Source organism: Cervus elaphus, chromosome 1 (genome assembly GCF_910594005.1).
Source record: "Cervus elaphus chromosome 1, mCerEla1.1, whole genome shotgun sequence".
In the NCBI taxonomy this organism is placed as follows: domain Eukaryota; kingdom Metazoa; phylum Chordata; class Mammalia; order Artiodactyla; family Cervidae; genus Cervus; species Cervus elaphus.
In genome coordinates, this window is record NC_057815.1 from 58,015,177 (window position 1) to 58,041,941 (window position 26,765).

Consider the following 26,765-nt stretch of genomic DNA (forward strand, 5'->3'; position numbering starts at 1 on the left):
AACCCAACAAAATCAGGGTTCTGTTACCAAGAAAAAAGGGGTGAGTATACATTGGATATATAACCAGAAAATTTCACCCTATAATTTCAGATTAGTCATTACTATTGTTACTTTATGCTTGGTTATCTTTATATATATTTTACCACTTTTTTTCTTTATTCATCATGGCCTCTTACATCCCTCTCCTTCCTTCTGGACTTAGTTTCTTCTGATGTACTTTCTTCACTTATTAGCTCTCTTATCAATGATTGCTGATATTAAATCCTCTTAAGTGTTTTTTTTTTCCCCAAAAAAATCTTTACTTTACTCTTAATCTGAGTTGGGCATAAAACTCTAGGTTAATAATCATTTTCCTTAGCTCTTTGAAAATATTATGTTTTTTACTGTTTGTGGATAAAGCCTCAAATGATGTTCGAGTGCCCTTCTTTTCATAAGGAAGTCTTGACTCTTCCCTAAATTTGCAGTTCTCACAAATTTTAGGTTTCAAAATGTCTTTTTTTGCATGTGTATTAGTTGTCTGTGTTATATTTTTATAGACTTATTTTGTAGATGGGTGTAAGTTGCCACATGAAAGAGACTTCTAGTTTGACATTGCTGTTTTGGGCAGGTAATTTGTAAGAGTTGATAGAAAAATTTTCATATTGCTATGTGGTCATATAGGGCATTGGCCAATCCACAGGTACCTCTTACACAGTGACTGCACCCCAAAAACTCAGCCAAGGAAAAGGAAGGCAGATATAATCAGAGCTGCCTCCCTGTGCCACATCATCTACCAGGTGTAGAAACCAAGGTAATTTAACTTTGCCTTCCACAAATACAAAAAATGGTAAAAGAATGCAGTTCACAAATACCTCAATGAATAGTATCCTAAATTGACTTCCTGAGTGTGCTACCAAATTATCTCTCCTCTAACACATGGCTATAACCATCCTTTTACATTTGGAAAACAAGAGAAAGACAGATGTTTCAGGTTGATAGGTTATTTGCAAGCATGTAGGAGAGTCTATCATTGCAAATGAGGACAACTTTGATATTCAATCCTCTTGTAGAACATGGTAACCAGTCCCAAGAAGCAAGTACTGTTTGCAAATGGAAGCCTTAAGTCACCAACCTCTTGGCTTACCAGATAAACTCTGGGGGAAGCAATGAGTGTAAAGGGATGTGGGTGTAAAGACACATGTACTATTGCTTGATCAAGACTATGCTACTGTGGTTGACTCCCCACATCTTTCAAAGATCTTTGCAAGAAACCACATTCAGAAACGTTTGGACATGGTTGAATGCCTCCTGTCTTGGTTAATGAGTAACCTTCTTTTAAGTTGGTATATTTCTGTTCTCACAAGGCTTTCTATTTTGGTTCTCTTCAGTCTCTCTAAAATTTCAGGGGAAAATTCTGAGTTTCAAAATGCATATAAGCAAGAAGAAGCTCATTTTACTATTTGGAATAATCTTTTTGGAACAGAGTGAATCTGCAACTCTCTCTCTCCCCAAAGGTAAGTTCTCGGAAGTCTATCACTATCTTTGAAGAAATAACCTTTGCTGGCAGTGGGTATCACAGTTTCACTCCATATTCCTTTGGGAAAACAGGAGAAGCAAATATATTCTGGAGATCTAATTAGATTTCATGTAATTAATTTGGACTTCTGTCCTGCAGTCATCATATTAAACTGAACAGAAAATTTATGGAATATAAAATACAACGTGGATAGGTTGCACTGATCTGGAAAAAACTGGAATTATTCATTTATTTGAACACATTCCACAATCCCAACTCCTTTAATGGAACAAATTAGAGAAATCAGCATAAATTTGGAAGCATTTGTAATCTTTTAAAAAATTATACTGCTTTTTACTGTAGTTTGATCTTCCCTGGTGGCTCAGTTGGTAAAGAATCCACCTGCAATGCGGGAGACCTGGGTTCAATCCCTGGGTTGGGAAGATCCCTTGGAGAAGGGAAAGGCTACACACTCCAGTATTCTGGCCTGGAGAATTCCATGGACTATATAGTCCATGGGGTAACAAAGAGTCGGGCACGACTGAGCAACTTCACTTACTGTAGTTTACTGTATACAGTATACTGCTATAAATAGTAGATGTGAAGCCTGTTTACTGCAGTATATTTTGCATATAAATGATTTTTTTTTTCTTCAAGTAACATAAGCTGAGAACAGTTCTTGGCAATCTTCTTCATAGTCAGATTTGTACCTCAAGAATCATATTTTCTATCTTTCCTTCAACGAGTTCAGGAAATACTAAATTTTGTGTATACAAAGGTATTTATGATTCAGTTAACTGAAACAGCTAGAAAATAAGCTTCTGATTCAGTGTTATGCCTGCTCTGGATTCAGAATCAAAAGACAGTGTTACATCTGTGCTTTGTAATTAATTAACTGTGCATCTCTTTGATTCTTCATTTTCCCATCTGTAATGTGGGGATAATAGTGCTTGATTTATAGGCAGAGTATGGAAATGAAATGAGAAGCTATTTGAAAAAGTTTTGTATATTTTAACATATTGATCTAAATAGCTATGCTTTTACAGATATTTTCTCAAGAAAAGTCATTTGTCCATCCTTCCAACTTTTCTAAGTGTCTACTGTATGCTAGGAATGTGCTAAACCTTGGAAATACAGAGATGAATAAAACAGACTTTTTTCCCTCAAATAGTTCATGGTAAAGGAGGGATCCAGGCAAAGAATTTTCTATCCCACTATTTCTTGGTGAAAACTATAAAAAGGGAGAGGAAAGGGTTTTATATGGGAGAGACACTTAACACAGTTTGAGGAAATCAAGGAAGACGTCTCAATTGAAGTGATCTCCAAGCTGAAGAATAGGGATTAGAGGATTCAGCTAGGTAAAGAAGTGGGGCAATTATGAGGCAGAGCATTCTAGGCCTTCCTAGAGAACATGTAGAAAAGAATGACCTGCAGTAAGGACAGAAGATGGATCTTCCCTGATTACCAAGCAGGATGATAAGTACATGGAGGTTCATTTATACTGTACTCTCTACTTTTGTAGAGATTTTAAGTTTTCCATCACAAAAAGGTAAAAGCATAAGCAACCAAGTAGAAATATGAGAAAAGGATACAAAACTTCAATACATGGAAAAATAAACACTAGTTACTAGTAAATAAATTTGAAAAATTTGATGTCACTGATAATTAGGCAAACTAAAAATTAACAATGTGTTTTAAGCATTTTAACCTAGCCCATCTCTTAGCTGAGGAGTCCAAAATAAAGCAAAAAAAAAAAAAAAAATGCAGAACAAACATTGAGGGTAACTAAGTAAATGTAGCTTTTTCAAGGATAAAATTTTTTCCATAAAAAGGAAAGAGTTCTTTTTCCCATTACCTAGCAACCCTTCTATCCTAACACCATTCTGATATGTGAATTAGGACCCTGTCTCCTTTCTAGTCCACTATCATTAAACAATCTGTTACTTTCCACTTGTAGAGAGAATTAAATCTAATATTTGACTGTGCCAGGCACTACTGACCATGATCAGAGACTTCATCTCCTGGGTCAAACAGAGGAAAAGATGCTAACACAAATACAGTCAAAGGTAGACTACAGGGGCTTCTCTAGTGGCTCAGTGGTAAAGAATCTACCTGCAAATACAGGAGACATGGATTTGATCCCTGATCCAGGAAGATCCCACGTGCCACAACTACTGAGCCTCTGCTCTAGGCTCTGGAAGACATAACCACTGAGCCCACGTGCCCCAACTACTGAAGCCCGCATGCCCTGGAGCCCGTGCTCCACAAGAGAAGCCACTGCAGTGAGAAGTCTGTGCACTGCAACCAGAGATAGTGTGCCCCTGCTTGTCACAACTAGAGAAAAGCCCACAGAGCGACAAAGACCCAGCACAGCCAAAGAAATATGTAAATAAATCAATAAAATTACTTTTTTTTTTCAAGTTTAAGGCAAATTATAGTATCACCCATTCAACCAATTAATTGAGCAACGTCTGGGCATCAGTCTAGTGAGTTTGAAAGAATAGCCACAATGGAATGTAATAAATGACATAGAAGCACAGAGCGCTCTGAGGAGCCTCTAAGGGGCCAGATGGCTTAGAATCAAAAGGGGACTGTATTTGTGCTAACCCAGTGGAGATCTACCTCTGAGGCCCTAAATCTTCATATCAGAAAAGTAGATCTTCATGATATGCAGGTTCTATGTGAAAAAGCTGAACAATTGCTTATACTGCAAATCACAGTAAATCCCACAATTAATTTAAAGCCATTTTGTACTATTTCTACATGCTCTATGCCTTACAGTATTTCTTGCTCAGAAGAGTTTCCTGTATACCTCAGAACTAAGAGCTATCTAATCTCTAAATGCTTGTCTTTCCCTCCCCAGTTCCTACTTGTGGGCAGAGTCCAGTGAAGCCACAACCTTTGAACTACCTGAACATTTTCAGTCGCATCGTTGGGGGAAGGCAAGTGGCAAAGGGTTCCTACCCTTGGCAGGTAAGTCTCAGGAAACCTTCTCTGGTGGGATTATGAGCTGCCTCAAGATTGGATCTCTCAGGATCCCATGCTACTCATCTGTATGCTCCACTCTGCTTAGTTCATCACCAGAGATCTCATGAGGGTGTACAAGGACCCAAGACCCTCCTGATGTTCATGAGTTGACTTCTAGAAAAGATGTGTTCAGAATAGTCACAAGCACTATTGGCTCACTCCAAAATTTAGAAATGCCATCCCAAACTTTCAGTCCCTAAGACAAAAATCCCACTTCAAATTTGTAATTTAAAAAATAATTTTCTGATTCAATAAACATATTTAAAATATATCAATCTTGTTATAGTAAGGGTGATGAGTGAAGTCAACGGTGTCATATCCATGGGTCTACTTTATGTTTGGGATGTAATGTTCATACCTATACCATAGGGCCCTTCAGGGAACAATCAAGAGTTTATAGTATATAGTTAGTCTCCTTAGTATGCAGTTAGTGTCCTAAGAATTCTGTGTCAATGTAATTTCCTGGTCCTTCTGTGCCTATAGAAACGAGTTTGTGCATCTGCCCCTAGACTATGGTTTTCTCATTTATCGTCTTTGAAAGTCTCCTAATTTTCTTTACCCTGGGACCCATCTTGTCTCTTCATTTTGTAAGTAGAGTGATAGTTTTATATTTTCACTTCTCTTGAGTCAAATTAACTTTTAGATCAGTGGATATTTAGCAATGATTGGTTGATTGAATTTTTGTTCAGTGGGTTGATGGAATGGCTGAATCATTGTTATTTGATTAACTGATGAATTATTTGGTTGAAGAATTGGTTTATCAGTTTCTTACTTGGTCAATTAGTTGGCCAGTCAATTTAGAAGTTCACATTTAAATCATAGTCAGGGATGATTCACTGACTTTTACTTACTTGTGCTTTATTCTATTCTTAGCCTTTTCTCTGTATTATTTTTTTTAATTGCTCATAGGAAAATTTTTTATCAACAAGGAGACAATTCTAAAAAATTGCTTTTTTCTAATTTCAACAATGGAAGTAAAAGTATTTATTGTACCCTCTAAGTCATGTTGGAGTCAAGCCAAGTATCATGAGCAGGATAAGACATGATAGAAAATAAACTGTAGAGATAGATTTAAAAATAAGATTGAAAAAGTTGTAATGGTTAAATAGTTAAAGACTGTTAAGAAAGTAGTAAATCCAAACTATTTCTCTAGGATGCCTAGAGGAATTGGAACAGACTTTGGAAGACTCCCTTATTCCTCACCTTGTCTTTATCTCAAACTTTTTCATCTAGTCTATGCTATATCTTATGTTTCTTTCTCTCTCTCTCTCTCTCTCTTCATTCACAGATATCATTCATATTGTTAGAGTAACATACTGGCTGAGCATTATCATATAAATAAATACCCACAATTTTTGTAACCAGCTTGCTAAAGCCTCAAGTTAACTACCTCTCTTGTGGACCAGGGGTGGGAATATTCTGAGACCAGCTTTGCTCTTCTTTGTGAAATATAGTGTGATTGGTCTACCACTTCACAGTTCAGATTTCTGATATTTATGAGTAAGATATCTGGGTCTCTTTTTCAGAATATGTTCAGTCTCCAGGTTTGGGGGGATCCCAGGGCATTAACTTGCTCCCATTTAAGGTCTTTGCAACTCAGGTGTCTCTGAAACGAAGGCAGAAGCATGTCTGTGGTGGGACCATCATCTCCCCACAGTGGGTGATCACAGCTGCTCACTGCGTTGCAAACAGGTAAGGAAAGTCCAGCCAATTGATAAAGGTCAAATTACCTTTCTTCTTCCTGGGAATCAGCAGCAATAACTCTATTAAAATATGGGATGGTGCAATGTATGCTTTAGGGGAAGATATGCTGGTTGCATAATATAAATAGGGCTCAAAGACATTGTCACGGGTGCTAAACTTGATAGAAAACATGCATTCCTTATAGGAGTGAATACTTTGATATTTAAAGTGATTGGATTAATAAAGAATAATATCCAAGTGAGAAAAAAAAAGCATCACAAAGATAGATTTGTGAAAGTTCTCCCCTTGTTTTCTTAAATTCCAATGAAAAAATCATCCCGCTCATTATGCATCTTAATGAATGAATAAAAGAAAATGAAAGAAGGCCAATAAAACATGAAGAAGGCTTCTGTGTCTTCCTTCCTATTGACCCTGGCTCTCTGAACTTTAACAATTTCCATCTTTTATCCATTTTCTTGTGTGCTCCAAATGTTCTATTGCTGCTAATGTTCTTGATACGCATAAAGCAGCAGTCAAGATCATGTGCCCCTATTTTCCCACTTTCATTTCATGTCTGCAAACATCTTCTGGATATTTCCTTAAGGCTGTACACTAATAGCTACCAGAGATACAAAGATGACTCAGAGGTGAATCCTGCCCTCTGAGAGTTGATAGTTTAAAGAAGAGTCAACTGATAATTTCACTGCAGTGTGGCATGTGGTTAGGCTAGAGAGATGCTTTGCATTGGGTTTGGTAGCTAATATAGCCAAGAGCCAGGGAAGTATACCAAGAGAAAATGATGCCTTTTCCAATGTTGTATTAAATCATCTCTTCTGGATCCCCAGAGATCCCCTTCTAGATCCCAAAGGTCTTAATCCACCTCAATGCATGCTATCAAGTTCCTTTCAGATAACTTTGCAGTAGGTAGAAGTAGTATAGCTCTTCAGTCTTTCCCATGTCGTTAGATCTCTAAAATACAAACACGAAGGAAGTAGGGGAAGATCCTCTCTTCCCATTGCTGTAATCAGTCCCAAAGCTCTGTGTATGCATACTCTGGGATATCAGAGTTGTGATGCTATTATGTCTTTCATGGTATGCATTATGTATTAGATCTCTGACATTAAAGCAGCCTACTTGATGGGAATCACCAAATACTCCCAAAGGAGATCAGTGATATTGAAACCAAGTCAACCATCCAGGGTAGCTTTAGATCTCTGAATTATAGTATATACACAAATTGGACACTTAACAAATAACATTGCAAAGTATTCAGTTTATCTTATTATTAGTTCCACATGAGGCCACTTTCACTAATCCCCCACTCACACTGGGAACCTCTATATTTGGAATCATTCTTACTTTCTCTGTTCAATAGCTGCACATGTGCATTCTCCATCCATCTCATTTTGAAGAGGTCAGTTTGCCAACCATTACAACTCTACTCAGCTTCAATGAAATCCATCCCTTTTACTCTTTCCTCCTCATAGACATACTGTATCAACTTTCAATGTTACTGCTGGTGAATATGACTTGAGATATGTGGAGCCAGGAGAGCAAACCCTCACCATTGAAACCATCATCATACACCCACACTTCTCTACCAAGAAACCAATGGATTATGATATCGCTCTTTTGAAGATGGCTGGAGCTTTCCATTTTGGTAAACATTTGAAGTTTACTCTGAATTGTCCACCCCATGTTCTCCAGAACTCCTGTTCCATAGCACAGTTCCTAAAGTATAAATTATGTAGCATGTGCCCAAGATCTCTGGATCATGGACTTTGAGACAGAAATTCGAGGTGGGGTTCCCCTACGTGAAACTCATTTTGCTTGTGACTTTAGAGATACAATTAAGTGGAGTCAGGAAAGGGTCTTTCTTTGTTTGACAAGAGACCCCTAGAGGTGCCAGAGACATCACAAGGCCTTTGGGGAGCCACCTAGATGCCCGTTGGTGAGTGGCTTGTGGTGTCTCTCCTCCATGAATGAAATGAGCCCTGCCTTGCTCTTTTTCTTCAGATCAGTTTGTGGGGCCCATGTGTCTTCCAGAACCAGGGGAACAATTTAAGCCTGGATTTATTTGTACAACCGCAGGCTGGGGCCGCTTGAATGAAAGTAAGAACTTCCATGCTCTGCTCTTAATCTGATATCAGAACTTTCTGGTAGGTAATAAGAAAACAGAATTTTTAATCTATTTGTAAAATGCAGTGTGTAAACATTTTTAAAAATAGAGAATGCCACGTTGTACTTTCAAATCTTTCCAAGAAACACAAGCCTGAAGGGGGCATCTTCAATGCAGGGAGGAGAAAGAGCTCCTTGCTGGGGTTCTCGTGTCTGTGTTTTCTAGATGGTGTTGCTCCGCAAGTCTTGCAGGAAGTGAACCTGCCCATTTTGACCCAGGATGAGTGTATTACAGCTCTGTTGACCCTAGAGAAACCCATCAGTGGGCAGACCTTTCTCTGCACAGGCTTCCCAGATGGAGGTCGCGATGCATGTCAGGTAGGTGGGAGTGGTCAGGCTGACAGGTCCCAGACAGAGCTTCCCTCAGCTTTGTCATCAGATGAGAGAGGCTGAAATAAGGCTATAGGAAAGACTAGACTCTGGGAAGAAGGATCAGGAGTGAGAAGGGAGGTCAAGTCAAAATAAAGGGACAGTTTCCTTCACTGTTCCCCTGAAATTATCACATCATTTTTAATCAGTGACCTGGGTTTGATCCCTGGGTTGGGAAGAGTCCCTGGAGAAGGGAAAGGCTACCCACTCCAGTGTTCTGGCCTGGAGAATTCCATGGAGTGTATAGTCCATGGGGTCCAAAGAGTTGGACACGACTGAGTGACTTTCACTTTCATACCTCAATACAAGATAAAAAGTTCAAAATAAGAAAAAAAAGAAAAAGCCCCTTGTTTAAAATATCAAAAGTATTCATAATTATTAGTGACACATCATAATGATATTTTCAATGTGTATATGTTATTAAATACCTAGTTTCTAAACTTTTTGATGACTGTCAGTGATATCTCTTGGTTATTTACTACCAATAAATAACTGATTAGAAAAGACCAAAAAAATTAAAGGGACAGTTTAAACAACCTGTTTTTAGCAAGGACTGTGATTTCAAAGGAGGTCTTGTGCTCTTTCCAAAAGACCAAACATTGAAGACAATGCCAACAATGAACTCAGAGTTCTCCAGCCTGAAGGATAGGTGGCTCCTTCCTACTTAGAGATTTCTGGTTTGTGTATAATGGGAGCTTTTCTTTCTCTCCATCCCTCCTGCTGACCAAGAACTAAGGTCAATATGACTACTGGACAAGACTTCTCTGAGTCTGTAGGATGAGACAGGAGAAGGAGACAATCTGATGTCTGATGAAAGCCCCAGATGGGGAAGAAGGAGGTGGATTTGGTGGATTCCAGTGGTATTTCACGACTGAGCGACTTCACTTTCACTTTTCACTTTCATACATTGGAGAAGGAAATGGCAACCCACTCCAGTGTTCTTGCCTGGAGAATCCCAGGGACAGGGGAGCCTGGTGGGCTGCTGTCTATGGGGTCGCACAGAGTCGGACACGACTGACGTGACTTAGCAGCAGCAGCAGTGGTATTTCAGGAATGAATGTGAATTGTACTTGCCTGTTCTCTTAGGTCCTTGAGTCCAAAGTATCAGAAGCGAAGAAATTCACTGGTCAATTCATTGATCCTTGTCTAGCATCTTTGAGGGGCATAGACACTGACAATGATGGTAACAGAGATCTTTTCTCCCTACAGGGAGACTCGGGAGGTTCCCTCATGTGCCGGAATAAGAAAGGGACTTGGACTCTGGCTGGTGTGACTTCCTGGGGTTTGGGCTGTGGTCGAGGCTGGAAAAACAATCTGCAAAAAGACGATCAAGGATCCCCTGGGATCTTCACAGATCTTACTAAAGTGCTTTCTTGGATCCACAAACACATCCAAATTGGTAATCAAGCCAAAACATAAGGTCAAGAAGCTAGGGAAAAAGAGAACATCAGCAGAATCTAGGCAAGTCAAGACCATTGAGACAGACTCTGCTTTCATCTTAGTGTCTCACATAAGGATTGTGGTATTTACTGAGTCTAAAAATAGGACAAACTGTGATTTGCACAGCACAGAACTATTCAATGAAACATGAATACATCCATTCTAGACTTTGTCAAATTTGCATTTAATTAAAACTGTCTCAGCTGGTGATATGTTTACACCACTTACTTCTCACTTACTGTGCTAGCAAGATTCAGCAAGCTATAGCATGGGTCAGTGGTTATCAACCAGGGGGAATTTTGCCCCTTCAGGTGACAGGGACTGGAGACATTTTTTGTTGTCACAACAGGAGAGAAAAGAACCACTGGCATGAAGCGGGTAGGGGGCCATGGATGCTGCTAAGCATCCTACAATGCACAAGACAGCACCCCCACTCCCACTCAGCAAAGAAGGATTCAGCCCCAAATGTTAGTAATGCTGTGGCTGAGAAGGCCTGACATAGAGCCAGGTATTGTAAATCTGAAAAGGCCAAGATCTATATACATCCTTCTACTAGACTGACCAATGAGTTAATTGAAACTTCATTTTGTGCCTCCAAATCCAACTTAACTGGTGGTTTCCAACCTCAATAGGACTTCTGTTTCTTCCCAAAGGGGTTGATTTAAACTAGTTCAGGGAAAACTTGTGACTGTGTTCAAGTATATGGAACACTGGCAGGTATTTCAGTCCTCAGCTCAAGTTGTAGATATCTCAGCAACTCTTTTATGGTTGTGGGTATGTTATTTCCATCTCCAGCCTCTCTTTTCACGAAAAATTGGAAGGGTAGCCCAGACGACCTCTTCTTGCTTTGTGTAATCTCCAAGCCAATGAACCCACTTAATAAACAGAGTGAATCATCTTCTTAAAACACAAAGGCCCCTTTGCTGCTTTGTCAATTTATCCCTTCTGTTCTTTCCACAGATTATATTTTCATTAGTTGCAAACTGACTTAAAAACCTCTGCACTTTTGGGCCAGGGAGATGCTAACTTCTTGAAATATTGTTCAAGATGCCACAAACCTTGAATCCCATGTTTCTTTTTCTTTCCCAGGGAAGCAGAGAAAGAGCTCCAGAGGTGGGTATTTTTCATCTTCTGCTCTTCTGGGAGCATGAATTAATCTCTACTATTTCTGAATATCGGTTCCCTTTATAATCAAAAGTCTTCCTCTGCAAGAATTCTCCATACTCACTATGTATAAAAACATCACTTGGAGCACTTGGTCATTCATCCCCAGCCAGTGAGGGCACACCCTCACCAGCAGGAGCTCCACATTCCCTCCCAGTTCACTTCTTGTCAATCCAGAGCTCCAGCTCAATTCAACAAACAGTTGTCAAATTCTCAGTTTGGATCTCAGACATGAGGGAGGAGGTGAAGTGGTGCAGATGTGGTCAGGTTTCTGAGCTCAGCTTGTTGAGAAAGCACAGGGAACCCACCCCAGGGTTACATTGCAAGTCTGCAGTGAATTCACTCTGTGATTTTGGGCAAGCTCCTTTCCACCTCTGAACCTGAGTCTCCTTATCCAAAAAGGAAGCAGTTTGGACCAGATGGTCTCAAAGACATCTTTAGCTCAGCAGTTCTGTGAGTCTGTGGAACTAACTCCAAAGAGCAAAGTGGGAAAAGAGTACCCTGAAAGCTCAGTGGAGAGAATGGCTGCTTCTAGCTGGAAAAAAAAAAAAAAAGACAAAAAGACAAGGGAGGCTTTGGAGCACAAACATCTTTTAACCTGAACCTTAGAGAACAAAGGATGGATAGAATTTTGTCAGGTGAGGATGGGATACAAGTAAAGAAAAATAGTCCAGCTCAAGGAATTATTCTTATCAGAAGATGGATACTAAAAGACGAAGATAGGAAAATTTAGGGTGTAATAGAGACCCAGCGAGTCAAAGCAGCTAACGTATAGGCTATGTGAGGGGTTTTATGGGAAAGAAGATTAAACATATAACTTGAGACCAAATTATGGAAACTTTGAACACCAGTCAAAAAAATTTAGACTTTATTGAGTAATAGGAGTTGACCAACTAGATAAATAGATTAGAGCTATACTGAAGTGCTGTAAGAACTGTATATAGGGAATAAACTGGAGGAGAAATAATGCATAGTGGAATTATGAGATTATGCATTAGTTCAAAACATAAGAAAATAAGGCTTGATTTAGGGCAATGGCCAGAGAATGAAAAGGAGGGCATAGAAATAGGATGAACTAGGACTGGATAGTCACTAAAGTTAAGGGTGGTGAGAAAAAAAGAGTGGAGGATGACACCAAATCTCTGAGCATGAAAAGCTAAGAATAGAACACAAAAAGTATTCAAATCAGAAGTGGAAGCAGTTTTGCAGACACAAAAGAATTCCATTTGCAGCATGTTAAGTTTAAGGTGAAGAGACCTAGGAGATGGTTGAAAATCAGAAGTTCAAGTAGAGATAATAATTAAAACTGAGAGTGTGAATGAGGTCAGAAGGCTCATGTAGAGAGAAATGAAAACTGAGAATAGAACCTAGGAAATACCTGCATCTGTAGAGTGGATTTATGCGGTCAGAGAAAGAGGAGTAAAGGAGAAGAAATCATAGAATCTCAAAGTTAAGCAAGATCTACAAGGAACAAAAAAGAATAAAGCATCACAGAAACCAAGACAGGAAAAGATTTCATAGAGAAAGGAAGGGTGCATGAAGAAGAGTCGAGAGGTCCCAGTGTCTGCGTGCATTTTGGAGGGAGAAGGCTGCTGTGGCTAGTCATCACTGTTAATCCTAATTCTCATGGCTTTCCCTCCCAGCCACATGCAGTGAGCAGGATCGCGTGGTCAGAGCATCAGAGGGGGAGCTGCACTTCCCAGAAAGCCCCTTCCTATATTATGAGAGCAAGCAGTGAGTAGCCCCTGCTGCCACCTCTGCCCCAACTCCCACCTCCAGTTTTTTCTTTTTTTTTAACTTGTTTTATATCAGAATATCTCAGAGAAGGCAATGGCACCCCACTCCAGTACTCCTGCCTGGAAAATCCCATGGACGGAGGAACCTGGTGAGCTGCAGTCCATGGGGTCGCTAAGAGTGGGACATGACTGAGAGACTTCACTTTCACTTTTCACTTTCCTGCATTGGAGAAGGAAATGGCAACCCACTCCAGTGTTCTTGCCTGGAGAATCCCAGGGACAGGGGAGCCTGGTAGGTGGCTGTCTATGGGGTCGCACAAAGTCGGACACGACTGAAGCGACTTAGCAGCAGCAGCATATCGGAATACAGCCGATTACTAATGTCGTGATCATTTCATGTGGACAGCAAAGGGACTCAGCCATGTGTATACATGTATCCATTCTCCCCCAAACTCCCTTCTCATCTAGGCTGCCACATAACATTGAACAGAGTTCCCTGTGCTTATACGGTAAGACCTTGTTTGTTATTCATTTTAAACATAGCAGTGTGTACATGTCCATCCCAAACTCCCTAACTATCCCTCTCCTCCATTCTCCCCCCACCACCCAGCAACCATAAGTTTGTTCTCTAAGTCTGTGAATCTGTTTTGTAAATAAGTTCATTCGTATCATTTCTTTTTAGATTCCACAAAATGGATGTCATACAATATTCTTCTTCTCTGACTCCACTCAGTATGACAGTCTCTGGGTCCATCCATGTTGCTGCCAATGGCATTATTTCATTCTTTTCGATGGCTGAGTAATATTCCATCATAAATATGTACCATATCTTCTTTATCCATTCCTTTGTCCCACTTCCAGTTTGACTCTGCCCCACTCATTGGACAGTGACAGCCACTTTCTATCTGACAATAACACCCTCTCAATGTGTCTACCTGCAGACAGTGTGCCTGGACCCTGTTGGCACCAGAGGGAATGCACGTGCTCCTCAGTTTTTCCCACTTTGATGCAGAGTCTTGTGACCATAATTACCTGTCAATATATTCTTTAGAAGACACACTTATTGGTGAGTGGATTTTCACACTGTCAAATGGACACTAGTGCTAGGAAGACTTAACGGGGCCTGGTTATGATATGTCTAGCCCCAAGGCATTTATAAACAGCACACTTCCTGTCTCTACTGTTGAGACTTTGAATTGATGGTGGAAAGGAACGAAATCTGAGCCTGTGTGAGGACTGGAAGGCCCCAGTGCATTTCACTTACTACCTTTGCTTCCCATGGAACCAGGCTTCCTAGACTCATCTGCCAGACCTGGAGCCCATTGGGAGTAAAATGCAGACCTACAGTTGTGCCTTTCAGGGCCTGTTGGGCAGAATCCTGCTCTCTTGAACATGAAAATAACCTTTACCTGCCTCATCTGGCTCAGAAGGAAGACAGCAACAGATAACCATAAGTAGGAGACAAAAGTTACTTATGTAAAAAACAGAAATGGAGGTGCATTCCTGTGGTTCTAAACTGGAGATGATATGACCTGTCCCCACTTCCCCCAGGAGACCTTTAACAATGTCTCAGGAGCAAATTTTGGCTGTCACAACTAGAGAGAATGTTGCAAAACACTTTTGCAGCCAGGGATGCTGCAAAACATCCTACAATGTGCAGAATAGCCTGAACACACAGAACGTTCCAGTTCAGAACATCAGTAGTGCCAAGGTTGAGAAGCCCTGGTTCCCTGCACTATCATGAATGTTCAGGTCCCTGTAAGTCTTTTAACGGGTGCTGTTTTCTAGGCTCTGAGCAAAGACTCTTCTTTCTTATGTTGCAGCGAAATTCTGTGGAGAGAGACTGGCTTCATCAGTTCTTATTGGCTCCAATGCTATAAGGCTGAGCTTCATCTCTGATAACACAGATTATGCCGTTGGGTTCAATCTCACCTATAAATCTCTTAAACCAAACTACCTTCCTGGTAAAACTGTTTACTCTTATCATACACTGTGCTGACCTTTTGCAGAAGTTGAGGCCCCATAGGAATTAGATGAGGGGTAGGGAGACCACCCAAGGCCCCCTGAGCTCCACAGCAAAGAAGAGCCCAAAGTCAGCGAGACAGGGGGTTCAGGGGCTCCTCGTGCAGTCTTGCAAATGCATGCTTGTTGCCCACCCACATGAGCCAAGAGAGCTTGATGACTTCTCCAGAACCAGTGCACAGACCTCCCCCTTCTTGATGGCTCTGCCTGAAGAGTCAGTTCAGGCATCTCTCGTGGGGGACACAAGGGTGAGAACAAAGAGGTCCCCTCTGTCCATGGTGATGCCGCTGCTTGGACCTTCTCCTTTGTATTGCAGATTCTGGCTGTGACTCCTTAACGATCCTGTTTGAAGAAGGCCTCATACAGAGTCTTCACTATCCTGAAGACTACAGCGACATGGCCAGCTGCAACTGGGTCTTTCAAGCCCCCAAACATTACCTAGTTAAGGTACCCTTATTTGGCTGTGAATCTCCACAGAATCGCTCCCATGGACACCATGAGGGTAGAGGTTTTTACCTGATGCATTTGCTGCTGGATCCCTTGTACCTAGAACCTAGCACCTGGCACACAAATCTCTTAAATACTTGATATCAGACCGGCGTATTCTGTCCTGCAACTACCCGCACTTACCACTAGATGGCAACTGTGCGCTTTCAGTTCAGTTCAGTTGCTCAGTCGTGTCCGACTCTGTGACCCCAGAAACTGCAGCACAGCTGCTTCCCTGTCCATCACCAACTCCCGGAGCTGACTCAGACTCCTATCCAGACAGTCGGTGACGCCATCCAATCATCTCGTCCTCTGTCACCCCCTTCTCCTCCTGCCTTCAATCTTTCCCATCATCAGGGGCTTTCCAAATGAGTCAGTTCTTCGTATCAGGTGACCAGAGTATTGAAGTTTCAGCTTCAGCATCAGTCCTTCCAAAGAATATTCAGGACTGATTTCCGTTAGAATTGACTAGTTGGATCTCCCTGCAGTCCAAGGGACCCTCAAGAGTCTTCTCCAGCACCACAGTTCAAAAACACTTCTTCGGCGCTCAACTTTCTTTATAGTCCAACTCTCACATCCATACATGACCACTGGAAAAACCATAGCTTTGACTAGATGGACCTTTGTTGGCAAAGTTATGTCTCCCCTTTTTAATATGCTATCTAGGTTGGTCATAGCTTTTCTTCCAAGGAGCAAGTGTCTTTCAATTTCATGGCTGCAGTCACCATCTGCAGTGATTTTGGAGCCCAAAACAAATAGTTTCTCACTGTTTCCATTGTTTCCCCATCTATTTGCCATGAAGTGATGGGACCAGATGCCATGATCTTAGTTTTCTGAATGTTGAGCTTTAAGCCAACTTTTTCACTCTCCTCTTTCACTTTCATCAAGAGGCTCTTTAGTTCTTCACTTTCTGCCATAAGCATGGTATCATCTGCATATCTGAGGTTACTGATATTTCTTGTGACAATCTTGATTCCAGCGTGTGCTTCATGCAGCCCAGCATTTCTCATGATATACTTTGCAAAAAGTTAAATAAGCAGGGTGACAATATACAGCGTTGATGTACTCCTTTCCCAATATGGAACCGGTCTGGTATTCCATGTCCAGTTCTAACTGTTGCTTCTTGACCTGCATACAGATTTCTCAGGAGGCAGGTCAAATGGTCTGGTATTGCCATCTCTTCAAGAAATTTTCAGTTTGTTGTGATCCACACAGTCAAAGGCTTTGGCATATTCAATAAAGCAGAAATAGATGTTTTTCTGGAATGCTCTTGCTTTTTTGATGAGCCAACAGATGTTGGCAATTTGATCTCTGGTTCCTTTGCCTTTTCTAATTCCAGCTTGAACATCTGGAAGTTCATGGTTCATGTACTGTTGAAGCCTGGCTTGGAGAATTTGAGCATTAGTTTGCTAGCATGTGAGATGAGTGCAATTGTGTGGTAGTTTGAACATTCTTTGGCATTGCCTTTCTTTGGGATTGAAATGAAAACTGACCTTTTCCAGTCCTGTGGCCACTGCTGAGTTTTCCAAATTTTCCTGGCTTATTGAGTGCAGCACTTTCACAGCATCATCTTTTAGATTTGAAATAGCTCAACTGGAATTCCATCACCTCCACTAGCTTTGTTCGTAGTGATGCTTCCTAAGGCCCACTTGACTTCATATTCCAGGATGCCTGGCTCTAGGTGAGTGATCACACCATTGTGGTTATCTGGGTCATAAAGATCTATTTTGTATAGTTCTTCTGTGTATTCTTGCCACCTCTTCTTAATACCTTCTGCTTCTGTTAGGCCCATACCATTTCTGTTCTTTATTGTGCCTATCTTTGCGTGAAATGTTCCCTTGGTATCTCTAATATTCTTGAAGAGATGTCTAGTCTTTCCCATTCTATTGTTTACCTCTATTTCCTTGTATTGATCACTGAGAAAGGCTTTCTTATCTCTCTTTGCTATTCTTTGGAACTCTGCATTCAAATGGGTATATCTTTCCTTTTCTCCTTTGCTTTTCACTTCTCTTCTTTTCACAGCTATTTGTAAGGCCTCCTCAGACAACCATTTTGCCTTTTTCCTTTTCTTTTTCTTGAGGATGGACTTGATCTCTGTCTCCTGTACAATGTCACGAACCTCCATCCATAGTTCTTCAGGCACTCTATCAGATATAATCCCTTGAATCTATTTGTCACGTCCACTGTATAATCATAAGGGGTTTGATTTAGGTCATACCTGAATGGTCTAATGGTTTTCCCCACTTTCTTCAATTTAAATCTGAATTTTGCAATAAGGAGTTCACGATCTGAGCCACAGTCAGCTCCTGGTCTTGTTTTTGCTGACTATATAGAGTTTCTCCATCTTTGGCTGCAAAAATATAATCAATCTGATTTCGGTGTTGACCATCTGGTGATTTCCATGTGTAGAGTCTTCCCTTGCATTTTTGGAAGAGGGTGTTTGCTGTGACCAGTGTGTTCTCTTGGCAAAACCCTGTTAGCCTTTGCCCTGCTCCATTTTGTACTCCAAGGCCAAATTTACCTGTTACTCCAGGTATCTCTTGACTTCCTACTTTTGCATGCCAGTCCCCTATAATGAGAAGGGCATCTTTTTTGGGTGTTAGTTCTAGAAGGTCTTGTAGGTCTTCATAGAACCATTCAACTTGCAGCTTCTTCAGCATTACTTGTTGGAGCATAGACTTGGATTATTGTGATATTGAATGGTTTGCCTTGGAAACGAACAGAGATCATTCTTTGATTTTTGAGATCAGAGGCAACTGTGTTCTTTACTTTTTGCCACTTTGTCCAACTGTGCGCTTTACTTTTTGTCGTTTTTGAGTTGCAGAGGCAACTGTGCACTTTACTTTTTGTTGAAAAGCTGCCTTTACCTATATACCAGGTTAACTTGTTCCATCCATGTCTAGTCCTTTCAAGAAATAAGCATTTCTTCCTTATTAATTAAACTGTTACCAAAACACATTGTGGGACGTAGATAACAAAAGTGCAGTGCAGAACAGTTTCAGGGACTAGCATAACGTGCAGCAGGAGGAGTGATAGAAGGCAAGGCTGAGATCAAAGTATGGAGGGCTTTAAATGTCAGGATACAGAATACATAGAGCCTTCGACTGCGGTGTTTTGGTCATCTGTTTGTATGCTTGTTCACTTCACACTAGTGTGCTGTCGGCTGACATGCCTTCAGGTAGATGGTACTGCAGTCAGGGTAAGGTTGGAATTAAGCATTTATTTAGAACATTTTCTCTTTCATTATTGAAAGCAAGAAAGTATATGAAGGAGACAAAGCAGATTATAAAACAATGGGGAAGGAGCAAGGGTGAACGAGATCTCAAAGTTCTCGTATATTTGAGGCCAAAAAAAAAGATCTGACCTAGGAGAAGAGCCAAATTGGTGCAGTGTTATGACAGTCCAGAGAAGAGAGCTTTTAAAACAAAAACAAACAAAAAGTTATGGCCAACAGCTTGAATTTCCCACCCAAAGTTAGAATTTGAAGAGAAGGAGGACTCCTCCCTTCTTTGGCTTGCCTTCCTCTCCCTCCCTCCCTCCACCATCTCTCCTCTTGATAGATTTTAATCTCCTTCCCTGTTTTCTCTCTCCCTTCCACAGAGAAACCATTGTACAGCTCTGAAACCTTTTGTTCTTTTCAAACATGCTTTTAAATGTTAGCAAAGTAAAAAGACAGAACTTTTTTAAAAATAAGGAAGACTGAGCACCTGTTATCCAGTCCCCACCTCAACCCCTCATAAAGAAGGTAGAATAATTGAGATGGACAATTGAAAGGAGATGGAGGTGGTGGCATCTGAAAGGTCAAGTGAGATCAGATGTCAGAGGTAGAACAAGATCACACAGGTTTTAAATGTGAGAAGACACAGAGGGAGTAAGGCAAATGTAGCTGTTTTCGTCCTAAAAGTTCCTGAAACCCAAGCAGAGTCAGGCAGACAGTTCAAAACGAAGTGGGATTAAGGGAAGCTATGTAGAAGGATTAAGGGAAGTATGTAGGGCTTCCCTCGTAGTTCAGTTGGTAAAGAATCTGCCTACAATGCAAGAGACCCAGGTTCGATCCCTGGGTTGGGAAGATCCCCTGGAGAAGGGCATGGCAACCCACTCCAGTATTTTTGCCTGGGGAATTCCATGGACAGAGGAGCCTGGCGGGCTAGAGTCAATGAGATCGCAAAAGTCAGACATGACTTAGTGACTAAACCACCACCACCATATAGTGATAGAGGAGAAAAGATTAAGTATGAGCATATTTCCAAAAAGAGGAAGAAGACAAAATTTAGTTGAAAGTCTAAACATGGAAGAGCTAGAAGTGATTCAAAAACACCTGTGCAACCAATTACACTGAGTGCTGTGCATCGGTGAAAAGATGCACTCACGTCGGCCAGCAGCAGCATCTCCCTGCAGGGCCCGTTTGAGACAGTCATTTGTAAGTTGGTAGGACAGGTCATGACTATGTGCAGACCATCTGACTCAAAGAGAAAAAAGTTATTATTCATCATGAGTTTTATTGCTCTGCCTGTTCTGTTCACCAACTTTGAACATTTTAAATTCGAAATTTTAAATATTACATTACACAAAATAGGTTTGTTCTTATTGTTCAGTTGCTAAGTCATGTCCAACTTTTTGCCGCCCCATGGACTGCAGCACAGCAGGCTTCCCTGTCCTTCACAATCTCCTGGAGTTTGCTCAGCCTCATGTTCATTGAGTCAGTGATGCTATCTAACCATCTCAGCCTCTGCAACCCCCTCACTTTTAGAAATATTTTGAATTTTCTCTAAGTTATTTTTTATAGGGATTATAGATCCCCTGTGTGGGAAATTTCTGGTTTAAAAAAGATTTATGTAATTTTCCTCCTTTTTTAAAACCTCTTTGCATAAGACAGAATGGTCAGAGTAACTGAAAGTATCTGTTTTCAGAAAGAATTCCAGGAAGGATTTAAGAAATGTTTGAATGAATCCTATTTCTGACTTGTCTCCTTGACCCCATGTCTTGTTACCATGAATCATCATTTGGCTCCACTTCTGTCCCAGACATACAGGCCTCCGTGTCTTTTGCTAAGTGTTTAGGATCCATTGAATCCCCATCACCTGCATGTATAAAATCTAGACTGCTACCTCATCATTTCTATCTCCCACTGCTCCTTTCTTTAAACTCAGTTGGTTAGGGATATCAGATTGCTTGAACATAGTTCTTTGAAGTTTCTTTGCTCTTCTAAGGAGGCAACTGGGGAACTCAAATATTTGTGTGTTTTCCCACCTTTATATTTGGCTCATAATCAGGTGCTTACATGTTTCGAGAGGTTTGGGAGCCTGTGGTTTAGCATCTTTTCCTAAGTAATATAACTCATTCACAAATGCCCCGTTACCTTTCTCATCTTGCTCCAGAGCAAGCTGAACAATTGAAATTCTTCTGCTTAATCAAAATTAGTTAATGTATTCATATTGTCAACTCTGGATGTAACATGGAGCCTTCTCAGCTTTCATTTCAGGACCTAAAAATAGAAGAAAATGGAGACTGCACTTCCGACTATGTGAGCGTACATGGGGACGTAGAAAGGAAGAAAGAAATAGGTTTGTGCAGGGGCAGTGTATCAATCCAGAGGGGTGGGATGGGGTGGGGAGATGGGAGGGAGGTTCAAACAGGAGGGGACATATGCATACCTGTGGCTGATTCATGTTGAGGTTCAACATAAAACAACAAAATTCTGTAAAGCAATTATCCTTCAATTAAAAAATAAATAAATTTTAAAAAACAAACAAAGAAATAGGTTTGCGTTCCCTGGGAGCCTCGGCTTCCCTAGCTTGCATCTGGGTCTGGTCCTTCTTGGGAATCCTCTTAGGAAACAAAAGGGATGTGGCTCAGTGTTCCTTTCCCTACATCTCCATCCTCCCCTGTGCTCTCATCACCTCTCCTCCTTCTCCCCAGTTGTGGGGGGAGGCGTGGAGCGAGGGTGGGGAGAGCTTCAGGGAAAATCAAAGAGCCATTTGATTAGAAAATGTGGAAGGCCCACAGAGACTAGGGGTCAGAGGGGAAAGTGCCATTGAAATCAGTTCAATGGCTGGAATCAGTTCTCTTAGTGGCATTCCCAGTGGGAGTATTTGGGAGATAAACAGAATTGAAATGTTAGCAGGGTTAAATATGTAGTACAAAGAAGCAGTCTGCCTTTTCCATTTTGAAAATGAATTGTGACATCCACCGGAAAAGTTTCTTTCTTAACAGTTACCTGAAGGACAATCTTTTTGCTTCTATCCACTGCCATGTCTATGTGCTGGGCCCTGGATCCTGTGGTGCTTGGGCTGGGCTTGAACCAGCTCGCCTCTGTGGCTTTGCTGTCCCCACCCCCATGGTGAGCATCACCGGGGTAATGTCCATCAGCTTCCAGTCCAATGAAAACACAACCTTCAGAGGCTTCCAGGCTACAGTTTCCTTCATTCATGAAACAGGTAAGAGGACTGAGGTACCAACTCTGAGTCTCATCCTCCTGATGTGGTAAATAGAGCAACTTTTAGAGCTCAGCATTGGTACAGTCAACTCTCTATTCACTGACTCTGTGAACCCTGAACCACGGCTCCTGGGGTAATGCGGGGCTAGGTTCCTATCAGCCTCTGGTTTTATGTGTATTTCTGTTTCAGGTCACCTTATTTAATATACATTGTTGACTCATTAACACTGAACTCACTCACAGCCAATACCACTGTAACTTGTGCCTGAACAAAGTTTATCCATCACATAGGGCACAACCCAGCCTTTTTGTACTTAGGAACACTAGATGGCACTGAAGCACTATGTTTAGGGCCATTTCAACCACCAAAAAAAGCACAAAAATGCAGAGACGTGGACTAGAGACTATCACAGAGTGAAGTAAGTCAGAAAGAGAAAAACAAATATCAAATATTAATGCATATAAGTGGAATCTAGAGAATGGTACAGATGATCTCATTTGCAAAGAAGAAATAGCGACACAGATGGAGAAAACAAGTGTATGAATACCAAGAGGGAAAGGGGGATGGGGTAGGATGAATTGGGAGATTGGGACTGACATGTACACACTGTTGACACATGTATAAAATAGATAACTGAGAACCTACTTCAGAGCACAGGGACCTCTACTCAATGCTCTGTGATGGCCTAAATGGAAAGGAAATCCAAAAGAGAAGGAATATATATGTGTTCAGCTCAGTTCAGTCGCTCAGCCGTGTCCACCTCTTTGTGACCCCATGAACTGCAGCACGCCAGGCCTCCCTGTCCATCACCAACTCCTGGAGTTGACTCAAACTCATGTGCATCGAGTCAGTGATACCATCCAACCATCTCATCCTCTGTCATCCCTTTCTCTTTCTTCCTGTCTTCAATCTTTCCCAGCATCAGGGTCTTTTCAAATGGGTCAGCTCTTCACATCAGGTGGTCGAAGTATTGGCGTTTCAGCTTCAGCATCAGTCCTTCCAATGAACATTCAGGACTGATCTTTAGGATAGACTGGTTGGATCTCCTTGCAGTCCAAGGGACTCTCAAGCCTTCTCCAACATCACAGTTCAAAAGCATCAATTCCTTGGTGCTGAGCTTTCTCAATAGTCTGACTCTCACATATACGTGTATGTATATATATTATAGACAGACAGATACAGATAGCTGATCATTTTGCTGTACAGCAGAAGCTAGTAAAACATTGTAAAGCAACTATAATGCAATAAAAATTCATTTAAAAATAAGTAAGACATTTTTAAAAAGTAATTAAGGTGATAAAAACAGCAGCATGCCTGAAAATTAAAAAATAAAAGTACAAAAATACAAAAAGCAGGACAAAACAGAAAGTGGTGCTAGCAGACCAATGCAAGGCCACTTGTTTACAGTGTGAGAGCTGAAACAGACAGCAGAGTGTGGCCGAGACCTCAGCCAGGACACGTGCTTCAAGTGACTCAAATTTTTCATGCTCTGCACATGTCCATGAATGACTGTGAAAGTACCAGGAGGACTGGTTTTGAATTAACAAATAAATGTCAGCAAGTAGGTGAATTTGAAAATTCGAAATCCACAAAGAATGAAGATCAACTGTATGTCTGAATGTTGGAGTTCCCTTACTAGATGTGTGATCTAAGTGTCCTCTAAGATTTATCCTCCTCAGTCTTATTATGGGAGAATAATAAACGCATGGTAAGAACGCAGTAAGGATTAAGTCAGATGAGATCTAGTTGGCCAGGAGCCAGGGTGTGTGACACATGAGGGAGGCTCAGAGACATGAAGTATTGTCACCAACCCCTGGTCCCTAGACACCAGAAGATTCAGCTTCCTTCCGCGCTCTCTCACCCATGAGCACTCCGTCCAAACCCTGGAAAGCTAGTTATTGGTTTCTCGAGTTGGTCATTCTTTTTAAGTGATAAATAGCTGCTTATGGCAAACCCAGGTTATAGTTAAAACACCCCACTTTACAGTTCAAATACGCATAGAATCCACCTGACGAGATGCCTCAGAATTCTAACAATGATAATTTTCTGATAAATCCTAAACACTGACCTTGTTTGCATGATCTGAGCAATTGTATTATGCTTATACCCAGATTTTAACATCTCTGGATTAGAGAATGAATCCGTGTTTCTGGAGACATGGAATGCACCACCTGAAGAATCCAAGGATTCTGGTAAGCTGCTTTGGAGAACATGACCATGAGAAGCACATATAGTGTATTAGTCCAGGGTTCAACCAAGAACCCCCAAAAGATAATATTGGAGTTCTAATGTCCAGTACCTAAGGACAAGTTTTGTGACCTTATTTGGAGACAGTGTGTTTACAGAGGCAATCAAGTTAAAATGATATCATTAGTATTGGCCCTAATCCAATATGACTGATGTCCTTATAAAAGGGAGAATTTAGAGAGAGAGACCTGCGCATATGGAGAACACCAAGTGGACATGAAGGCAGAGACTGGAGTGATCCATCTTTTACAAACCAAAGGATGCCGAAGACGGCCAGCAAAACACCAGAAGCTAGAGGAGAGGCCCTCATTATCATCTTCATCCTCAGAAGGACTCAACCTTCCCAACGCCTTCATCTCAGACCTCTAGGCTCCAGAACTGTGACGCAATAAATTTTTGTCTAAGTCACCCTGTCTGCGATATTTTATTATGGTAGATCTAGCAAGCTAATTCTCCAGGAACTGGCTTACAGGATTTGGGGGCTGACTAAGCAAGGCTATCTATAAGGCACACAGGCAGAAAGGGAAGATCATAGGACTCTGGAATTTCACAGATGTGGGCTGAGGCCATTCTCCACAAGCTGAGTTTCTTCTCTCTTCTGGGGAGGCTTCTGTGTTAAGGCCTTTCCAACTAATGATATCAGGCCCACTCAGACAATCCAAGACAGTATTCCTTACCTAAAGTCAACTGATTAGGGACTTTAATTACATCTGCAAAATCCTTTCATAGCAACATCTAGACTAATGTTTTATTGAATAACTGGAGGCTGTAGCCTGGCCAAGTTGCCACATCAAAAAAGCCATCACATAGAGCTAGATGGGATGTGGTCAATGTTCCTTTGCTCAAAGCAGCACTGAAATACTTTCAGTCACAGAATCAAATTCCCAATTCAAGTGATTCATTCAGTAGGGTTGGGTAAATCGTTTGCCAGATCTGATCTGACTTACAAGGTCCATCCGCTGGAAACAATGTGAGTGAACTGCTACGTCTGTATGCGGGTGAGCTTGGAGAAGCTGGACTTTCTCCTTTCCTTGTTTCCTCTGTAACAGGTCCCTGTGGGAAACGCGGTGAGGGGGCAGTAGAGGCTGAGGGTAAGGGAACTTTCAGATTGTCGTTCTGATATTTTGTCAAAAGAAAAATCACCTTATTTTTAACTAAACATTTTTTAATGTTATAAATTATCTGACAGATGGAACACAGAAAAGCAGAGTGTGGTGGACGAGTATTCCTTTTAATGAGGAGGGGTAGAAGCAGTCTGAATTTTCTGGGTTTTGTTTTTTGTGGGGTTTTTGTTGTTGTTTTTGGCTTCTTGGATGGCATGAGTCATAGAAACCCCGGGTGGAACCTCTTTGTGGTGTGTCTGCAGTGGTTCCTGCTCTTGGCCACCAGGAGGAGATATATTCAACAAAGTCTTCTCAGCCTGAACTACACAGGCTATCTGCCAAAGAATCTCATTACTACTCTCGGCTAGATTTTATTCATCATTTTATTCCCAGCACCTATCACAGGGCCCAGGACACAGGAAATGCCAAATAAATATTTGATGAATAAAAGTAAATAATCCACAAGTAGCTCCAGGAAGGGAGGCTTTCCTGGTTCCCTCTCACTGAACTCCCACCTACTTTTGGGGGTTTCTTCCCTTATAAAAATACACAAAAACTTACAAAGGATAAGATAAAGAGTTTACATGTGTCCTGTTTTAAATAGCACACCTAAACTGGATTGCATAAGTCATCCAATAAGCTATTTTGTCTTTCACTTTTTTTTTTTGAAAATTTTCAAATCTTCAGAACAGATGGAAGAATAATACAATGAACTCCTGTATATATCCCTCAACTGTTGACATTCTGTCACGTTGTCTTGATACCATGTCCTGATTTGGTGTCCTCTTTGGGTAAATCTCTGTACCAGAGCCCAGGGCGTGGGGGAGATGGGGACAGAGAACTACATAGGTACGAACCTAGATATCTTAAAGGGATTTATATCCTAATAATGAAAGTAACATGTACAGAGAGAGAGGGCATGTGTGCTCATTCATATCCGACTCTTTGCAACCCCATGGACTGTCGTCCACCAGGTTCCTCTGTCCACGGAATTTTCCAGCAAGCACACTGGACTGGGTTGCCATTTCCTACGCCAGGGAATAGAATAGACTTATGTAAAACTAAAAGCATTCAAAACTAATAGATGGTGTTAGATGTCAGGATAGTAGTTATGCTTTGGAGGCATAGTAATTGGACTGGACTCCTGAAGTGTCTATAGAGATTCTAATAGTCTAAATCTTGATCTGGGTTCCAGGTATACTTCTTAGAAATTCATTTGAAGTGTTTTTATTTCTTGAGTATTTTTCTGTGTGGATGTTACTTTAATAAAGTTGACAAAGTGACAGAAAGTGAAGTTGCTCAGTCGTGTCCAACTCTTTGCAGCCCCATGGACAGTAGCCTACCAGGCTCCTCCATCTATGGGATTTTCCAGGCAAGA

General features: G+C 41.1%; 1 protein-coding gene across 1 annotated transcript; it reads left to right on the plus strand.

The window, feature by feature from the left end:
- The first annotated feature begins 1,368 nt into the window (after positions 1-1,368).
- Positions 1,369-24,558, plus strand: OVCH2 (ovochymase 2). Its single transcript, XM_043904009.1, has 16 exons — positions 1,369-1,493; positions 4,359-4,468; positions 6,123-6,214; positions 7,693-7,865; positions 8,222-8,317; positions 8,550-8,701; positions 9,962-10,159; positions 11,290-11,305; positions 13,000-13,090; positions 14,034-14,158; positions 14,916-15,056; positions 15,431-15,561; positions 21,071-21,164; positions 21,906-22,037; positions 24,149-24,229; positions 24,452-24,558. The coding sequence occupies exons 1-16, from the start codon at positions 1,406-1,408 to the stop codon at positions 24,460-24,462; spliced, it is 1,731 nt and encodes a 576-aa protein (XP_043759944.1). The 5' UTR covers positions 1,369-1,405; the 3' UTR covers positions 24,463-24,558.
- Positions 24,559-26,765: the final 2,207 nt, after the last annotated feature.